The sequence below is a fragment of the Dasypus novemcinctus genome, chromosome 2, assembly GCF_030445035.2.
Source record: "Dasypus novemcinctus isolate mDasNov1 chromosome 2, mDasNov1.1.hap2, whole genome shotgun sequence".
NCBI lineage: Eukaryota > Metazoa > Chordata > Mammalia > Cingulata > Dasypodidae > Dasypus > Dasypus novemcinctus.
The window spans coordinates 74,393,943-74,408,798 of NC_080674.1; the positions used below are offsets into that span (position 1 = coordinate 74,393,943).

The 14,856-nt window shown below is 37.6% G+C and overlaps 1 protein-coding gene across 3 annotated transcripts in view; it reads left to right on the plus strand.

The window, feature by feature from the left end:
* The window catches only part of ARHGEF28 (Rho guanine nucleotide exchange factor 28), a 346,092-nt gene that overhangs the window by 178,011 nt on the left and 153,225 nt on the right, over positions 1-14,856 (plus strand). The window contains exon 1 of one of the 3 annotated variants that reach the window (XM_012523181.3): positions 11,256-12,087. The exons of the other annotated variants lie outside the window; for them this stretch is intronic. Within the exon in view, the coding sequence (XP_012378635.2) occupies positions 12,003-12,087 (85 nt within the window). The 5' untranslated portion in view covers positions 11,256-12,002. Of the gene's footprint in view, positions 1-11,255; positions 12,088-14,856 lie in introns of those variants that run through there. 3 annotated transcript variants of the gene reach the window in all.

Below are 14,856 nucleotides of genomic sequence, written 5' to 3' on the forward strand. Positions count from 1 at the left end.
TCTGGGCAGGAAGAAGGCTAGGTCTGCGGTTCCAGGTCTGGCTGGCAGAGAATGGCTTGGCAGAATGCCAGAGAAGATTTGAAAAATATTATCTTGCTAAGTAAGCCATTTTGGGGAAAAATTAATTTTCTCTTGAACAATTATAGAAGTAACATATATTCATAGTAGAAAAGTTGGAATTTTTAGAGTAGATAAAAAAAAGCCCTAAGTTTCTACTACCTAGAGACAGCTCTTATTAAATGTTTGTTTCCTATCAGTACTCTTCTTATGCATCTATTTTTTTACATGCATAAAAATGATATCCTGCTTTATTCATTTAACATAATACAGCATAAGCTCCTTTTTCTTTTTTCCATTTTTTTATTATATATATATTTTAAAGATACATAGATCACACAAAACATAAGCTCCTTTTTTAAGATAGTTCAAAATGATGTTGTGTATTTTTCTACAAAGAACATGGATTACTTGTAAAAGAAGAAAGTGAAAATGCTCAGGATCCACACCACAAGTATTACAGTTATTCTTTAATACTTGGGGTTACTTCACTCCTCTTATGGTTTATTACTTACACTTCATATGAGGGAGAAAAAAAAACCCTTGGTGGGTGTTGGGACTGGGAGGGTGGGCACAGGGAGACAGATGGCTGTTGTGGAGGGATGCCCAACCTGAGAGCAAGAAAAACCATCCAGACCCATTGGGAGGAGAAGGAAACAGCAACAGACAGAAACAAACAGCAGGATACGAGGTGCTTCAGATAGCTCAACCCAGAAGAGCAGACCTTTCATGATTGGAGGCAAAACCAAGAGGGAGAAACAGAGCTCAAAACAGGAGCCTGAGGAAAAAACGTCAGCAAAAGGAACTGGTAGGGACTGACTGGAAGATCCAAAGAAAAAGCCCTTTTCAAACAGAAAGTTAGGTGAAGTCTAAACTGTTTTCACAAGCTCTCCACTTGTAAATGTATCTGATAGGAGTCCCAGGCCACTGGATTTCAGTAATGAGCTGGTTAGGCACAGTGAGGGCAATAGTGATAGTTTGGCAAACAAATGAATAAGTAGGATTAATTAAGTTAGTCATTATTTTCTTATACTAAATGAAAGTTTGAAAAGGAACTAACGTGTCTGAGTTATAAAAGCTTATAAAGGAGCAATTTTAAGCCCCTGTGAAAATAAAGTTTTGAGATGGTTCCAAACAGGATCATAATCACAGAATAGTGAGATCTTGGGTCCACATAATTGGGAGATGGCCCTCTGTAGGCTAAGAATACATGTGTCTGTTTTGAAATCTGGACCTTTCTGAAAAAGAAAAAAAGAAAAAGCTTTCAAGCCAAACTTATGGCAGATCTTTCTTTATGTGCTAGATTCTGTGATTTCCCTTTTTCCTCTTAAAAAATTTTTTTTGGGGTCATATCTCTGGCACAGACTAAAACTTATCAGTGATTTGATTTGGTTTTGAAGTAAAAGGAGCATGTGATAGAGAAGTATTCCAAGAAGATCATTGGGAATGCCAAGTTATTTGGATAAGTCTTGGTGAAATATTTTTTTTCCTTTTTCTTCTCATCAGTTCAACTTTCTTGTTGTGGTTGGGGAGGCTTTAAAAAATGTTTGGAAGAAAAATATGCTGACATTGGAATTCTGAGTGTTCTAACTCAACTTGGTTTTCTTATGATGAATGTTCTGCTTTTTATATTTGTTTGTGGCTTCATTGTTTGGATAAAATTTTCCTTGTGGAATGAGAATAAGATCTTTTTAAGAATTAGATATTTGAAGTATTTATTGACAGATCTTTATCCCATAAATTAAAAGAAAGAGAATTTGGGGATTTTTAAGCTACTATGTATTGTAGGATAAGGCAACATGAAGAAACCCTAAGCCTTGCTGGAGGTGTATATTCTATCATATTGGCTTCTTTTCTTCTGGTTAAAAAAAAAAAACCATTAAATTATAAGTCCCAAGTCTAATACTCTGTCTAGTATAATGATGGGTCCCATGTTCTGCCTTTTTGTTTGCTCATAAAATTTTTTTTTTAAAACACAAAACAAAATGAAAATTAAGATGAAAAGTTGCTAATGTAGGCACTCTGTTATCCTATGATTCTAAATCTGCCTGAACTTTGGAATTACCTTAGAGCTTTAAAAATGCTGATACTCAAATCCCGCCCCCAGAGAAGTCTGAGCTAATTGGTCTGGAGCATAACCTGGGCATCACGAGTTTCCCAGGTGATTGATCCCATGTGCCACCAAGGTTGAAAATCACTGTCCAAGATCCTTGAAGGAGATCAGCTCTGCTGAAATCACCTCTGCCTCACCGGGATTTCAGTATTTGGGAGAATTGTAGAAATATGGTTCAATTGCTTACGAAAGGAATCAACAGAAACCCATTTGCAGAGGTTGACAGATTTTCAATGATTATCACCATTGATGATCACTGTCAATCAAGGGGCAGTGTGCAAAACTTGGAAGACATTGAAAAAATTTCCCAACTACTTGAACCTAAACAAGATGATTAAACTTTTAAAGATAAATTATTTTTAAACACGAAGAAGGACTTGAGTGGAATTTGCTGTCATGTAGTTGTTCATTGGATTTTGTGGTGTAGGGTGTGCAGAATGGGGTGAGGGGTGGGTTGATATTTACACTAATGTCATGAGGGCATTGCAGGGGAGCCCCATGTTTAGGGTTAGTACTGTCCTACCTTTAGTACCATCTAAATTTTCTTTTTCTTTCATCCTATAAACCATCTTAATTACTAAAGTATAATTGAGGGAGGTATAAAAAATACCAGTTCTTTCTCTGAACTCTGAACTTACCCTTCTCTGAAATTAGATCCCCAAATAATCCAGCTTGCTGAAAAAGTAAATTCCATCTTTAAACATCCATTTATTTTTATGTTTACATTAAGTGATTGGATTATACATTTTAACAAGTGTAAAATATTAAGGAAACCACAACTAACTTATAAAACATGAAACAAATTCTAAGTATGATATACGTTCTGGAAATACTGTTCATAAAATTTGTTTTATGGAAAGTTAAAAATTTCCTCAGGGATTTCTTCCCCATTCTGCTGTTAAAACAGTTCAGAATACCTGCATGCACAGGCACTTACAAAGGAATTGCCCTCACAGTGGGGTCTTTGGGCATTGGGCTTAATTACAGTGCAAGTCTGTTTATGTGAGCTTAGGCATGCTTTTTTACTGAGTGCCCAGGGGTTAGGGACTTCTGACCAATTAAGACACTAGTTGATTTTTATGCCAGGCAGTACATGCTCTAACAGTTTACTGGGACAATTTTCTTTAGCTTTTAGAGTGACTAATTTGGAAGAAATGTTTAATGTAACATGGCCCCTTACTTTAGGCATGGGCAAAAAACCCAACAGCATTTATTCTTCTCAATATGAAACTGCTAAACAAGTTGTGTAGTAAAAATTTGGGGGGAGAAGTAGTACAATCAGTGGTTGATGAGGAGATTTAGCAGTAAATAGCCTGTCGGTTCTTTATAACATTTAAAATAAACAGAAAATCAGTGTAGTAAGGTATGAAGTTAAAGACGTCTAAAACTTGTGAAGAAAACTTTGAATAAGCTAACTGAATTTTATTTAGTTTCTTGAGATTTGGTTTCAGCTAATCTAAATGAGGTAGATTTACCTTTCCCATGGGGGAGTTTCTCATTGCACTTAACTCTTAAGAACCTATTAACCTAAAATAGATATTGTTTCTAAGAAATTAAAATTATTTTTAGCATATATTCTTTTAATATCTTACTGTTTTCCTTAGAGTTACATGATAATTTCAGATAGCTTAAGCAAAAAGAAATGGCGTTTTATGCTTGACTTGAGAATTCTATATAGCAAATAAGTGACACAAACATTCTTTTAGGATTAATTCCACAAACGTCTAATGAACATAGGTTCTATACATTTTACCCCAATCCTTAAAAATTTTTTAAAGTAAACTTTACTTTCAGAATAGTTTTAGATTTACAGAAAAATCACAAAAATTATATAGAGTGTTCCCAGATGCTTTGCACCCAGTTTCCATTATTATTGACATCTTATATTAGTATGGTGCATTTGGTACAATTAATGAACCAACTTTGATACATTATTATTGACTACAGTTGGCACTTTACTCAGATTTCCTTAACTTTTACCAAATGTCTTTTTTTTTCTGTTTCAGGATCCCATCCAGGATACCACATTACATTTAGTGACCATGTCTCCTTAAGCTCCTCCTAGCTATAACAGTTTTTCAGGCTTTCATTGTTTTTGATGACTTTGACAATTTTGAAAAGTACTGGTCAGGCATTTTGTAGAATGTCCCTTAGTTGGGATCTGTCTGATGTTTTTCCCATGATTACATTGGGGTTATGGGCTTAGAGAGTAAGACCACAGAGATAAAAGTGCCATTTTCATCTCATGATGTCAAGGGTACATACTATCAACATGAATTTTCACTGTTAATGTTGACCTTGATCACCTGGCTGAGGTTGTGTTTGTCAGGTTTCTCCAGTGTAAAGTTACTCTTCTCCTCTACCCTTTCCATACTCTACTCTGGGACTCTGGGCAGTTTACACTATAAGCAGTCCATACTTAAGTACTGGGGAGTTACCTACATACTCCTTTGTGGGTTGAATATCTACATAAATTAATAATTACTTGGAATTCTTCTGCATGGGAATTTTGTCCATTGGCCCCTACTTATTTGTTTATTCATTCATTTTTTTTATATCAGTGTGGATTCATGGATATTTATTTTATACTTTGATTATTAATCCAATATTACTTTATTTTGTTGCTCAGATTTGTCAATTGGAAACTCTTTCAGTTGGCTTTTGTGTTCCTCTTATCTATCCCCTCAATTGTGGGTTTTTTTTTTTTTTGGTAAAGAGTATGTAGTTGTCAAAAACCATATAAACTTGCAGCACAAAGAATGGATCTTAATGTATGCAAATGAAAAAAAATTAAGAGGTTGGGAGATCCCAGGATAGAATGCAAAATGTGACAAAATAATCGAAGTGTATTACAAATGTGTGACACAACCTCGCTGAATGGGGTAGGAGGAAAAGTTGCAAACCTAGAATGGGAAATGAGTGGTCTATAAGACTGAAGGCAAAAGAAACTGTACATAAGCACCATCTTCTAGTTGATAAATTTGCACCCAGTGAGGGTACGGATGAACAGTTCTGATATTGCTATCCATCTGTACTGAAACTGAACAATTAAGTAAGTAGATGACAAATAATAGGGGCCAGATTTCTCACTGTTGGAGAGAGAAGCAAGGGAGGAGGCTAGAACAATCCATGTAGCAATGGATTAGAATTCTTGGTGGAAGTAGGAGCTGATATTTAGCTTAACATAGATACATGTGGTAACAAATAGAAATATTTATAGATAGATGTATATACATAGGTTGGTACAGGTGATAGTTTGATGCTCTGATGGACCCCAGAAAATATATCTTTAGAGCTAATCCATTCTTATGGGTGTAAACCTATTGCAGGTGGGACTTTTTAATTAGATCACTTCATTAGGGCGTGACCCAGGGTGAGTCTTAATCCTCTTACTGGAGTCCTTCATAAGTGGGATGAATACGGAGAGAAACAGAAACCCCCAGGAATACAGAGAGAAATCCAGAAGCTGAAAGCAGTAAAATCCACAAGAGAAGGGAGATACCAGTAGATACCACCATGTGAGAGAGGAGTCCAGGATTGCCAGCAGCTGGTCCATGGGGAGAGAGTATCCTGAATGGTGCCTTGCCTTGGACATTTTCACAGCCTCAGAACCTAAGCTTATAAACCAATAAATCCCTCTTGTGAAAGATAACCCCTTTTTGGTACATGCATATTGGCAGTCTATCAGACTAACAGTATATATATATATTTCTTTGCTCTGTCAGTTGTGAGGGCCTAGAAGCAACAATTCAGTAGTAAACAGCCCTGATCTTAGATTTTAATTCCATTCTCTAATAAGAGTAACCAGAGCTCCTTGGAAAAATGTGTTATTCTATGAGTATAGCAGGAAATATACAAGATGAGCATGCCTTTTTTTTTCCTCCCTAAATCAGGATATTTGGTTTTAATTTTAGTTTCAGAACTACGGAATTAATAGTGTAAGGTTTATGTTAAAACTGTTTAAATTCTTTGTTCATCTGATACCTCATAGTTAATTTATGTACATATGAATGGCCCTTTAAAAATGTTTGGAATATCAAGTTGAACTTTGAATTGAAAAAAGTGATAAAACTAAGTCTGCAAATAAGTTTGTGACACGTAAGAAACTTTTTCTGAAGGTTTGGATTAATTGGGAATTTGAACTTTATCAGAAACAATTTAAAATTAATTTTAGATATTGCTTTCCTCAAGTCCCTTGGCTCTTCCTACTATGAGGAATTTCTCCTCAGGCTATAGCAAGATCCTTTCTATACCTGCCACCCCCACGTTTTCTCCACCCAGGCTCATGGCTCATCTTTTTGCTTTTCTACCTCCAGGGTCCCTACGTCTGCCAACCAAAGTGTCCACCCCAAAATAAATTCAGAATCCTTCTTTATTATTCAGAACAACTTAGCAAATTTGTCTTAATTCTTACCTTTCAAGGTTATGGCAAGGAATTTCAAGGTTTAAAACAAAAAGAAGTACACCAAGAATTTTTTTTCTTTTTTTAAAGAGAGTCTTCTGAGTAGAACCTGTATCTGTAGCCAGATTGAACACAGGTGGAAGCTTTGATAAAAGAATTCTTTAACATGTTGCTTCAGTCAGTATATCCGTTATTCTCCTGCCCTGAGGTGTTTTGCTCTTCTTACTACATGTGCCTTCTTCATAATACAAGAAGTTCATCTTGCTGGGCTTCTAGGTTGTATCCATTTCCCCCCCCCTAGACTATAGAGTGATATGCAGACATCAAAAATTTGAGGGAGCATATTGATATTTTTTTATTCAAATAAATAAAGGACTAAAGGTAGATAAGAAATCAAAATCACTTTTTTTTTTTAGATTAAGGTGACATTATGTACATAGGCATCATGGGATTCCAATTTATGACAACAGTGGTTGCATCATGCCACCACTTCATCTTTCATGCAGTTTTAACCTTATGACTCTGCCCCCGGGGAGGGCAGGGAAGAATAGGAGGATAGGGAGAAAAATAATAACTTAAACTTGGGAGAGTTTCCACCCATCCCTCCACTTTATGAGTATGTGTCCATGAGTAAATATGCCACTGGATATGTGAACACAGTGTTCCCACTGTTGGCTGTGGCTCCTTTGTACTTCTCACAGTGAGAGCATCTTGGCACTAGGAATATGAACCTTGCTTTAAAAGATCCCCATTTTTTGTATAACATGGCCTCTGAATGAAAGCCAATCATTTCTTCTGATGCTTGACCAAAGAGGCTGATTAGTTCTGACAGAAGAATCGCTTCTGTTGGACTTGCTGACATGGAGAAGGATTTAGTCCATCCCTGATCTTCACCTAATGCTAGAACGTAAGGCTGTGTCTGATGCAGTATACATTTAAATTGTTGCTGTACTAGCTGAAGTACCCAGGAGAGGCTTGTCCTGGCATCATATACCCTATCTCCTCTTGTCCGTATTTTTTATGACTGTCTAGGAATTTCATTCAAAAAGTGTTAAAATCGGTGGTTTCTGGTGGCCAAATAATGGAAAAAGTCCTCCTTGCCTTCTTCCTCTTTCTTCCAAGTCTTGGTGAGATTTTTTTTTAACCTTCCTGATACATTACCATGTCTCAGTTTTGACAATCAGGGTCCTCCTCCTGAACCAAAGACAAGCATACGTCAGTGTCTATAATGTAGGAGATAACACTGAAAGGGAAACTATATTTACATTTAATATTTAAACTAAAACTTATTGAGAACGTACTAACATTAAAATTTTTACTGTTATAATCTCTTTTGATCTTTACAATGACCCTTTGACATGTGGGTGTTATTATTCCACTTTAAGTAAGAAAGCTGAGGCTCAGAAAGTATAAGTGACTTGGTTAGGGCCACTAAGTAAATAAATGACAGAGCCACTATTTGAGCCCGGATATATATGTCTATAAAACACATGTTTGTTTGTTTTTTTAGCTTGTAGCTCCTTAAAGTAAGACAGAGTTCTTAAAGAATTTTGGGTCCCACTGGAGGATTGGATATGTGTATAGATACTATTCAAATGAACATATAAATACCTCTCTGAAAAGGTTTAATTTGATCAAGGTTGAAGGGTGGGCAACATGTCTAGATGAGGAGAGTCAAGAAGTTTCCATTCTATATAGGCCTCCCAGAAGACTGGAACTTCAAGGCAGCTGCAGCTGCCCTGGATGATTGTAGCTCAAATGCAGGTTATTTTCTGAGGAAAGAATTTTTCTAGTTGAAGGCTGCACAGCAAGGCCCATGAAGTCCTTCACACTCTAACATTGTAATGGTTGTATGATATCTGGTGAGAAAGTGGCCTTGGGGATAGATCATTGAAACCTGCCAAGTGCAATTACAATCAGCCTGTCAGAGAAAGCAAAGTAATTAGCCAAGTGAATTTGAATGAGATGTAAATAACCTGAATTAATTTAAATGAAATCATATTGACAAAATGGGGGGAAAGAACTCAGTTGCTATAGAAAACAAGGAGGGTAAATGACTCTCTAAGAAATTCTTTTGTATCAAGAAAATGAGCTAGCTTATAAGTAAAAAGGACTGTTGCAAAGACAATATTTTCTAATTTACTTTCCATGTTAATCAAACTGTGCTGGGCTGGTCAGAGGAAATGATGTCATGTTTTTAAAAAAATTGGTAAGTAGTAAAGCAAATTAAGACACTGGGAAGTCTTTTTTACTGTCTGGGGTATTTTCACATGCATTTGATTGTGCATCTCACGTGTCGGTTGGGCAGTTCTAGTGTGTGTGTTTTTTTTTTTGGTCAGAATAATTTCTCTCTCAATAGTCAATTGATATATAATTGGTCAACAAGGACTGTACTTTGGGGAAAAATTAGATCAAGATCTACCTGGTGTCTCAATTCCTAAAAATGCTTTATATGAAGTTCTTTCATAATTCTCTGTATTGTCCTGAAGTTCTTATGATCTACCACTGATGGTCCAGAGAGGAGTAGCTTGGCACCAAAACTTCTTGACCTGGGGTTGAAGTATCTCCTACTTAAGTAACTCTGAGAGCACACTGTGCATGAGAATTGGTGCAGGGGGTGGGGATGTGCTTGTTGAAAGTACAGATTCCTGGGCTATCTTCAAGAGACTCTGATTCAGCAGGTGTGGGGTGGGAATCACATAATCAGCATTTGAAATGAACAGTTTCCTCCCTGTCTCCCAACCTCCCCAATCTGATGCCCTCTGAGAAATCCTGCCCTGGATTCAGTTGGAGCTTCTTGGACTGTGCCACATTTCTGACCAACTTGATAAAAGAAGTTAAGGAGGCTCTATGCACAATATTACTTTTTTTCTCTTTGTATTTACTAAAAAATGTGTCATTATCTTCCCCATGGTACCAGAACATTAGAAACATAGTATCCCCATCCCTATACCTGTTCACTAACTGAAACAGGAGCTATAAAAACCACCACCAGTTTCAAGATGAGGACTTTAGTATTTCTAATGTCCTCAGAAATTTTGCAGGTCAGAGGATGTTTTAACAGAACTGGAAGGAAGAGAACAGTACCTCCTGATCCAACGCGTTCCCTCCGGTTTTGGTCCACACGGCGGAGGTCCCCTTTCTTTGGTCTGCAGACATCTTGGAGGCAGGCAAAGTGCCGCAGATCTAGGCCCAGCCTAAATGTCGCCTAGAGCTGCAGGGAATAATCAGTTTTCTCAACCTAGAAGTACTGCTCTTTTTCCAGATGTATAAAGGTATCGTTGAGATAAATAAAATACATGTAAACACTATACCAGACTCCTTGAAGCTTTTTTTGTCAAGCTCTATGTTTTTAGTCAGAAGATACTAAAAATACTACAGCTGTCATGTAAAGCTTCTTTATCCATGGGTTGAGACAGTAAATCATTCATTTATTCATGAATTCAACAAATGCCTGCAACACGATGGGCACTGCTGTAGGTCCTAAAACTGAGAATGATTGGAAACACTGATTCCACAAGAGCATTTTGTATTTTCATTGTTTTTTTTTTGAGTGTAAATATTTTTTAAAAATATTTATTTATTTGTAAAGATATGTAGATTATATAAATGTCACATAAAAAATATAAGGGGCTCCCATATGCCCCACTCCCCACACCTCCCACATTTTCCCACATTAAGAACATCCTTCATTAGTGTGTGTATTTTCTTATTAAAAATCCACATGGACTAAAATGCTCTTACCTGATGTAAGGATTGAGAATAATTTATCCTCACAGTTGCACCCAGCTGATTACGAGAACAATGTAATTATTCCTAAAATAAGGCCACAAGTAGAAAATATATTACTATTTATTTTCACTCTCCTGCGGTGTTTGTAACTGTGTTCTAGTTGTATTATGTTCTCCTTGTATGTTATATTTATGTATCAAACTGTTTAAAAAGATAGTAGTGATTTATATAATTCTAATTTTGATTTGAATTTCAAGCTAAGAGTTTCCTACCCCGTCTCCACTTGTCTTTACTCCCCACCCCCACCTCTACCCACTCAGACAGGATTAGTTATCCTAGAAGTGGCTATGCATCCGTGTTCTTATACCATACGGCACAATAGGTCCAACAACTTGGGAAATAATGGCAGTGAAGAGATGAAAGTTAATTAAGACTCACTGTCGCGTTCCAAACGTGCACAGTTGAAAGTATCCTCGTATTTTTCCCATTTTCCTCTAGTTTATTTGGATCAGAAAATCTCACAAAACAAAACAAAATGAAACAACAAAACACAACCCTCTCACTGCCACTGTACAAAAAGAAGGGCTTGAAAGACTCTCACAGGGACTTGGGATTCACCCCCTTCCCACCCCTCACACCCACACCCATCTTGGCTGCCATATTTCAGCTTTCTCGGGCGCGTGTATGCATGTGTGTACACACAGAGTAGGGAAGTAAGTTTGAGCAGTGACACGATTTGTGGGGAGGCGGCAAAGGGCCTCTACGGAATGCTAATTATCATGGAGTTGTTCAGGGCGACTGTGTAAGCGCTGATGGTGTGTGGTAAATTAGTCACTAGCTCTATTGAGGGAAATGAACTGAGAGTTTAGATCAGGGCAATAAAGGCACCAAAATCCTGATGATTGACGGCCAAACTTGGTGACAATTTCAGAAAAATACCCCAGTTGTGCTAAAGAGGAGGAGAATTTGCATGAATCTAATGAGATGAGTTCAATTCCATGTAAAAGTTGAAACTTCCAGCTACTTTAGGATTAAAAAGCTGGGAGAGTGGATTGTTCAATGAATTATCAGGGCTGTTTTGGTTCTGCCCGAGCTGCCAATGGGATGAAGGAATGGATCGCTCTGGAACGAGCCCCATCCTGAATTTGATGGTCTTTATGTGCTTATGTTTCAAGCTTTCCGGCTGTCCACACACATAAACCTCAACCTTTATCCAGCTTTGCACAGGCTGGCTTTTCTGAGAAACGATACTCCAGCTCCAGAGCACAACAAGCGCCTGCGTTTGGAGGCTTTTCCTGAATCACTGGCAACTCTCTTTCAATTCCCAGTCACCTTCCTTCTTCATTTCCATTTCCAGCAACAAGAAGAGGGGAGTTAATGATTCATTTGCTCCTGGTGACCTTTTGAATAACTGGACTGCGATGTATCAGCGCAACTCTTAGCTCCCCCTCCCTCCCTCTTTGACTTCCCCACTTCAGCTTTAATATTTACAGCCGCCTTCTCCGTCTACATGCCTGAACGCCTGAAGGAAGCAAAACATTTACTGCCTCTCCCTCCCGTGTTCGGGAGCTATTTCATCCAGCCTCATTCCTTCCTTTCACATCACATGGGGAGAGAGACCTGCCTCCCGCCTGGGACGCCCGGAGCTCTTCCTGAGTTTTCTGCTGTTTAATCTGTTGATTTCACCAAAACAAAAAGATGGATTCTGACTCGGACTCCCCTTTTAACTATTCGTGGCCTTCCTTTCCCAAAATGAAGATTCGTCGAAGGGCATCCAAGCAAGGTAGATCATGGTTATCTTTAATTCCCCCAGAGACAAGCCAGACTTCTGCATGTTCACTTCTTTATTTTTCTTGTTTCTTTACTAGGCTATTTTCTGAGGAAGTACATGCTTGTACAAGTCTTTATTAAGCTCCCACTTTATGAATCTTTTACATATCAACTTCTGGGGTAAAACTACTCATTTTTCTTTAGTTATTTTCTCTTTGAATCTACCTTTGTGTTATATTATACATGCATTAATTCTCTTTAAAAGTGGGAGTTAAGCACAAGGAAATTTGTTTTAGCTTCACTTAATCAGAGTTACCTTGGAGTTACCTTGACAATAAAAGAGTCCTGTTGATTTAAACACGTCTAGCTCTTGTGAAATTTGCAGGGAATTACATATGTGTTTGATACTCAGCTTTTGTGTTTTGGTTTGTATGTGTTAATGTTTTAAAAATGTTTTGCACAGAAAAAAATTTGTTCCTTTGATTTTATACTATTTTAATGATTTTATGGTGTTATAAGAGATTTAAAAAAAAGTCTTTTCAACTAGAAAGGCTGTATATGTCCAGGGAATATAGCCATATATTAAAAAGTTTATTAATAATTTTTAAATATGCAAAATCCTCTTCCACCAAAGAAAAAAAGCTGTTTATCTGTAGTGTGACTGATCATGGGGTGGATCGACATCGATTATTCCCCCTTGCTCCACAACCCACTCTTGTAGTAAAGGCCTTGGAAGCCAAGGGGCCCCCTGGGGGTGGGGGTGCGTGGCCTGAATGCCGTGGCTCCAGCACCCCCAGCTGGGGCTTGGCAGGTGGTGGTTGTTGCTTTCTGAGGTTTTGAAAGCTGAGAAAGGTAGTACATAGCTCTTCCCATCTCTTGCCTTGTGCAGGGAATTTTACTAAGTTTTTATTAATAATTCAAAGAGAAAAGGAACGTTTTCTCTAAACTAAGAAGCAGGAGGGGTGTTTCTGAAATCAAGTTATCTCTGCAGCACTGTCCTGGAGAATATTTGTTCTATAGAGCAGAATTGCTTACAGGGTCATTCTGGGCCTTTCTCAGAGGAGAATTGAACCCTAGACATTGTCAACATTTTTGGTTACCTTCAAGGATCTTTTTACATCCTTCCAAAAACAAGATAGAGATGTTTGTTTTTCCTTTGACTAGAATCAAAATTATCCCCACGAAAAAGGTCGATTGACCATCAAGGAGTGGTAGAAGCTTCGGCCTGAATAAATCTCCCATGCTCTCAACTGCCATCCCTGAAATTCTGTAATTGGGGGTTTAAAATTTTTTCATGCAGCACATTATTTTCCTGCTTCTAATTTATACTTTAAACTTTAATTCCTACTTAGGCATAAAAGGCCAGGATATATGTGACTTACTGTTAAATGTTTCAGGAAAAAAGCATACATATACGCACATGACAGCACAAGCATGTGAGGTGAGCTAGTACACAGTTAGAAAATGTTGTAAAATGTTAGCAAGAAGTAAATCTGATGCCCTTTGTTCTATTTTTATTTTCTCAGTCTTTTAAATTTGAAATTGTTTTCAAATAAAGACTTTAAAAAAATCATTTAAATTACTTCCAAGAGCAAAGATACTCTAAGTCACTAATACTTTAGAGCAGGGGTTCTTAACAAAGTGTCTGTGAGCTGGAATTTAAATTCAAAAAAGCATTCTTGTGGGGATGTGTTGGTGCAGGTGTGATATAGTTATTAAGTAATACATATGGGAACCTCTTATGATTTTGTTTGTTTTTTTTTCATGTTTTTTAAGGTAATGTTCCTTGTAATCTATTAACTTTAATTAAAAAAATAACAGAAAAAAAATACACAGTATAGTGTGGACCTAGTAAGAGGTCCATGGGACAAAAAAGGTTAAGATCCCCTGCTTTAGAGTGAATAGCATTGGCTCTGGTATATTGTGATCTTGAGGGCAGGTATAAGTTCTCTAAGACTACTAAATATTTTTGCTACTTCCAACCTAGTTAAATTTTGGGCATATGTTTTTTTAAACCTCTTTTATTTATATTATCTGACTGATTGACCAGATGTCATGTTGTAGGGAGCCCTGGCAGTCTTAACAACCTGGAGAGATGGGGGATTAATGCTTCGGAGGCCAGTGGAGAATCTTAAGAGTCCAGTGGAGTTGTGGGGAATGCATTAATTACACTCTTATTTTAAATCCAAAGTTGGAGCATAGCCAGTTTGAGGTACAACAAAAAGTCATAACATAGCTATGTATAAATTAAACTTGACTCAAGTGAGAGCAGGTACCTGCGATAAGAAAATGATTAACTGCTTGCCACTATTAACCAGAAGACAAGTGAAAATAAGGTTTGCAGCAGAGGCTTGGGGGCTGTCAGACCATGTTCCTCTCTTCCTTTCTTCACTAAACATTGGCAACACTATTGGGAAGAGTGTGTTTGGCCTTGCTCTAATGTCAGCTAGAAGGGGTCTCAGACCCATAGGCCCTCAGAGCCAAAGGGCCTTAGAAATGACCTAGTTTGACAGATGACTATGGGACCCAAAAAGGTAAGTGATGGGAATTATTCATGTGTCCAACACACATTTCTGGAGTGCTGGGCACTGTCCTAGAGGGGCAAGGTGGTGACAGATGTGGCCCCAGCTTACAGGGATCTTAACATTGGAAATGGATCCCACATCTTGCAAGACTTCGTCCTGCTACCTCCATTTCGTGGAAAAAGCATCAAGAAATGTGGTTTTCAGCCCAGTGGCCACTTTGTGAGGAAGTGAGATGTGGCTTGAGTTTATTCCTCATC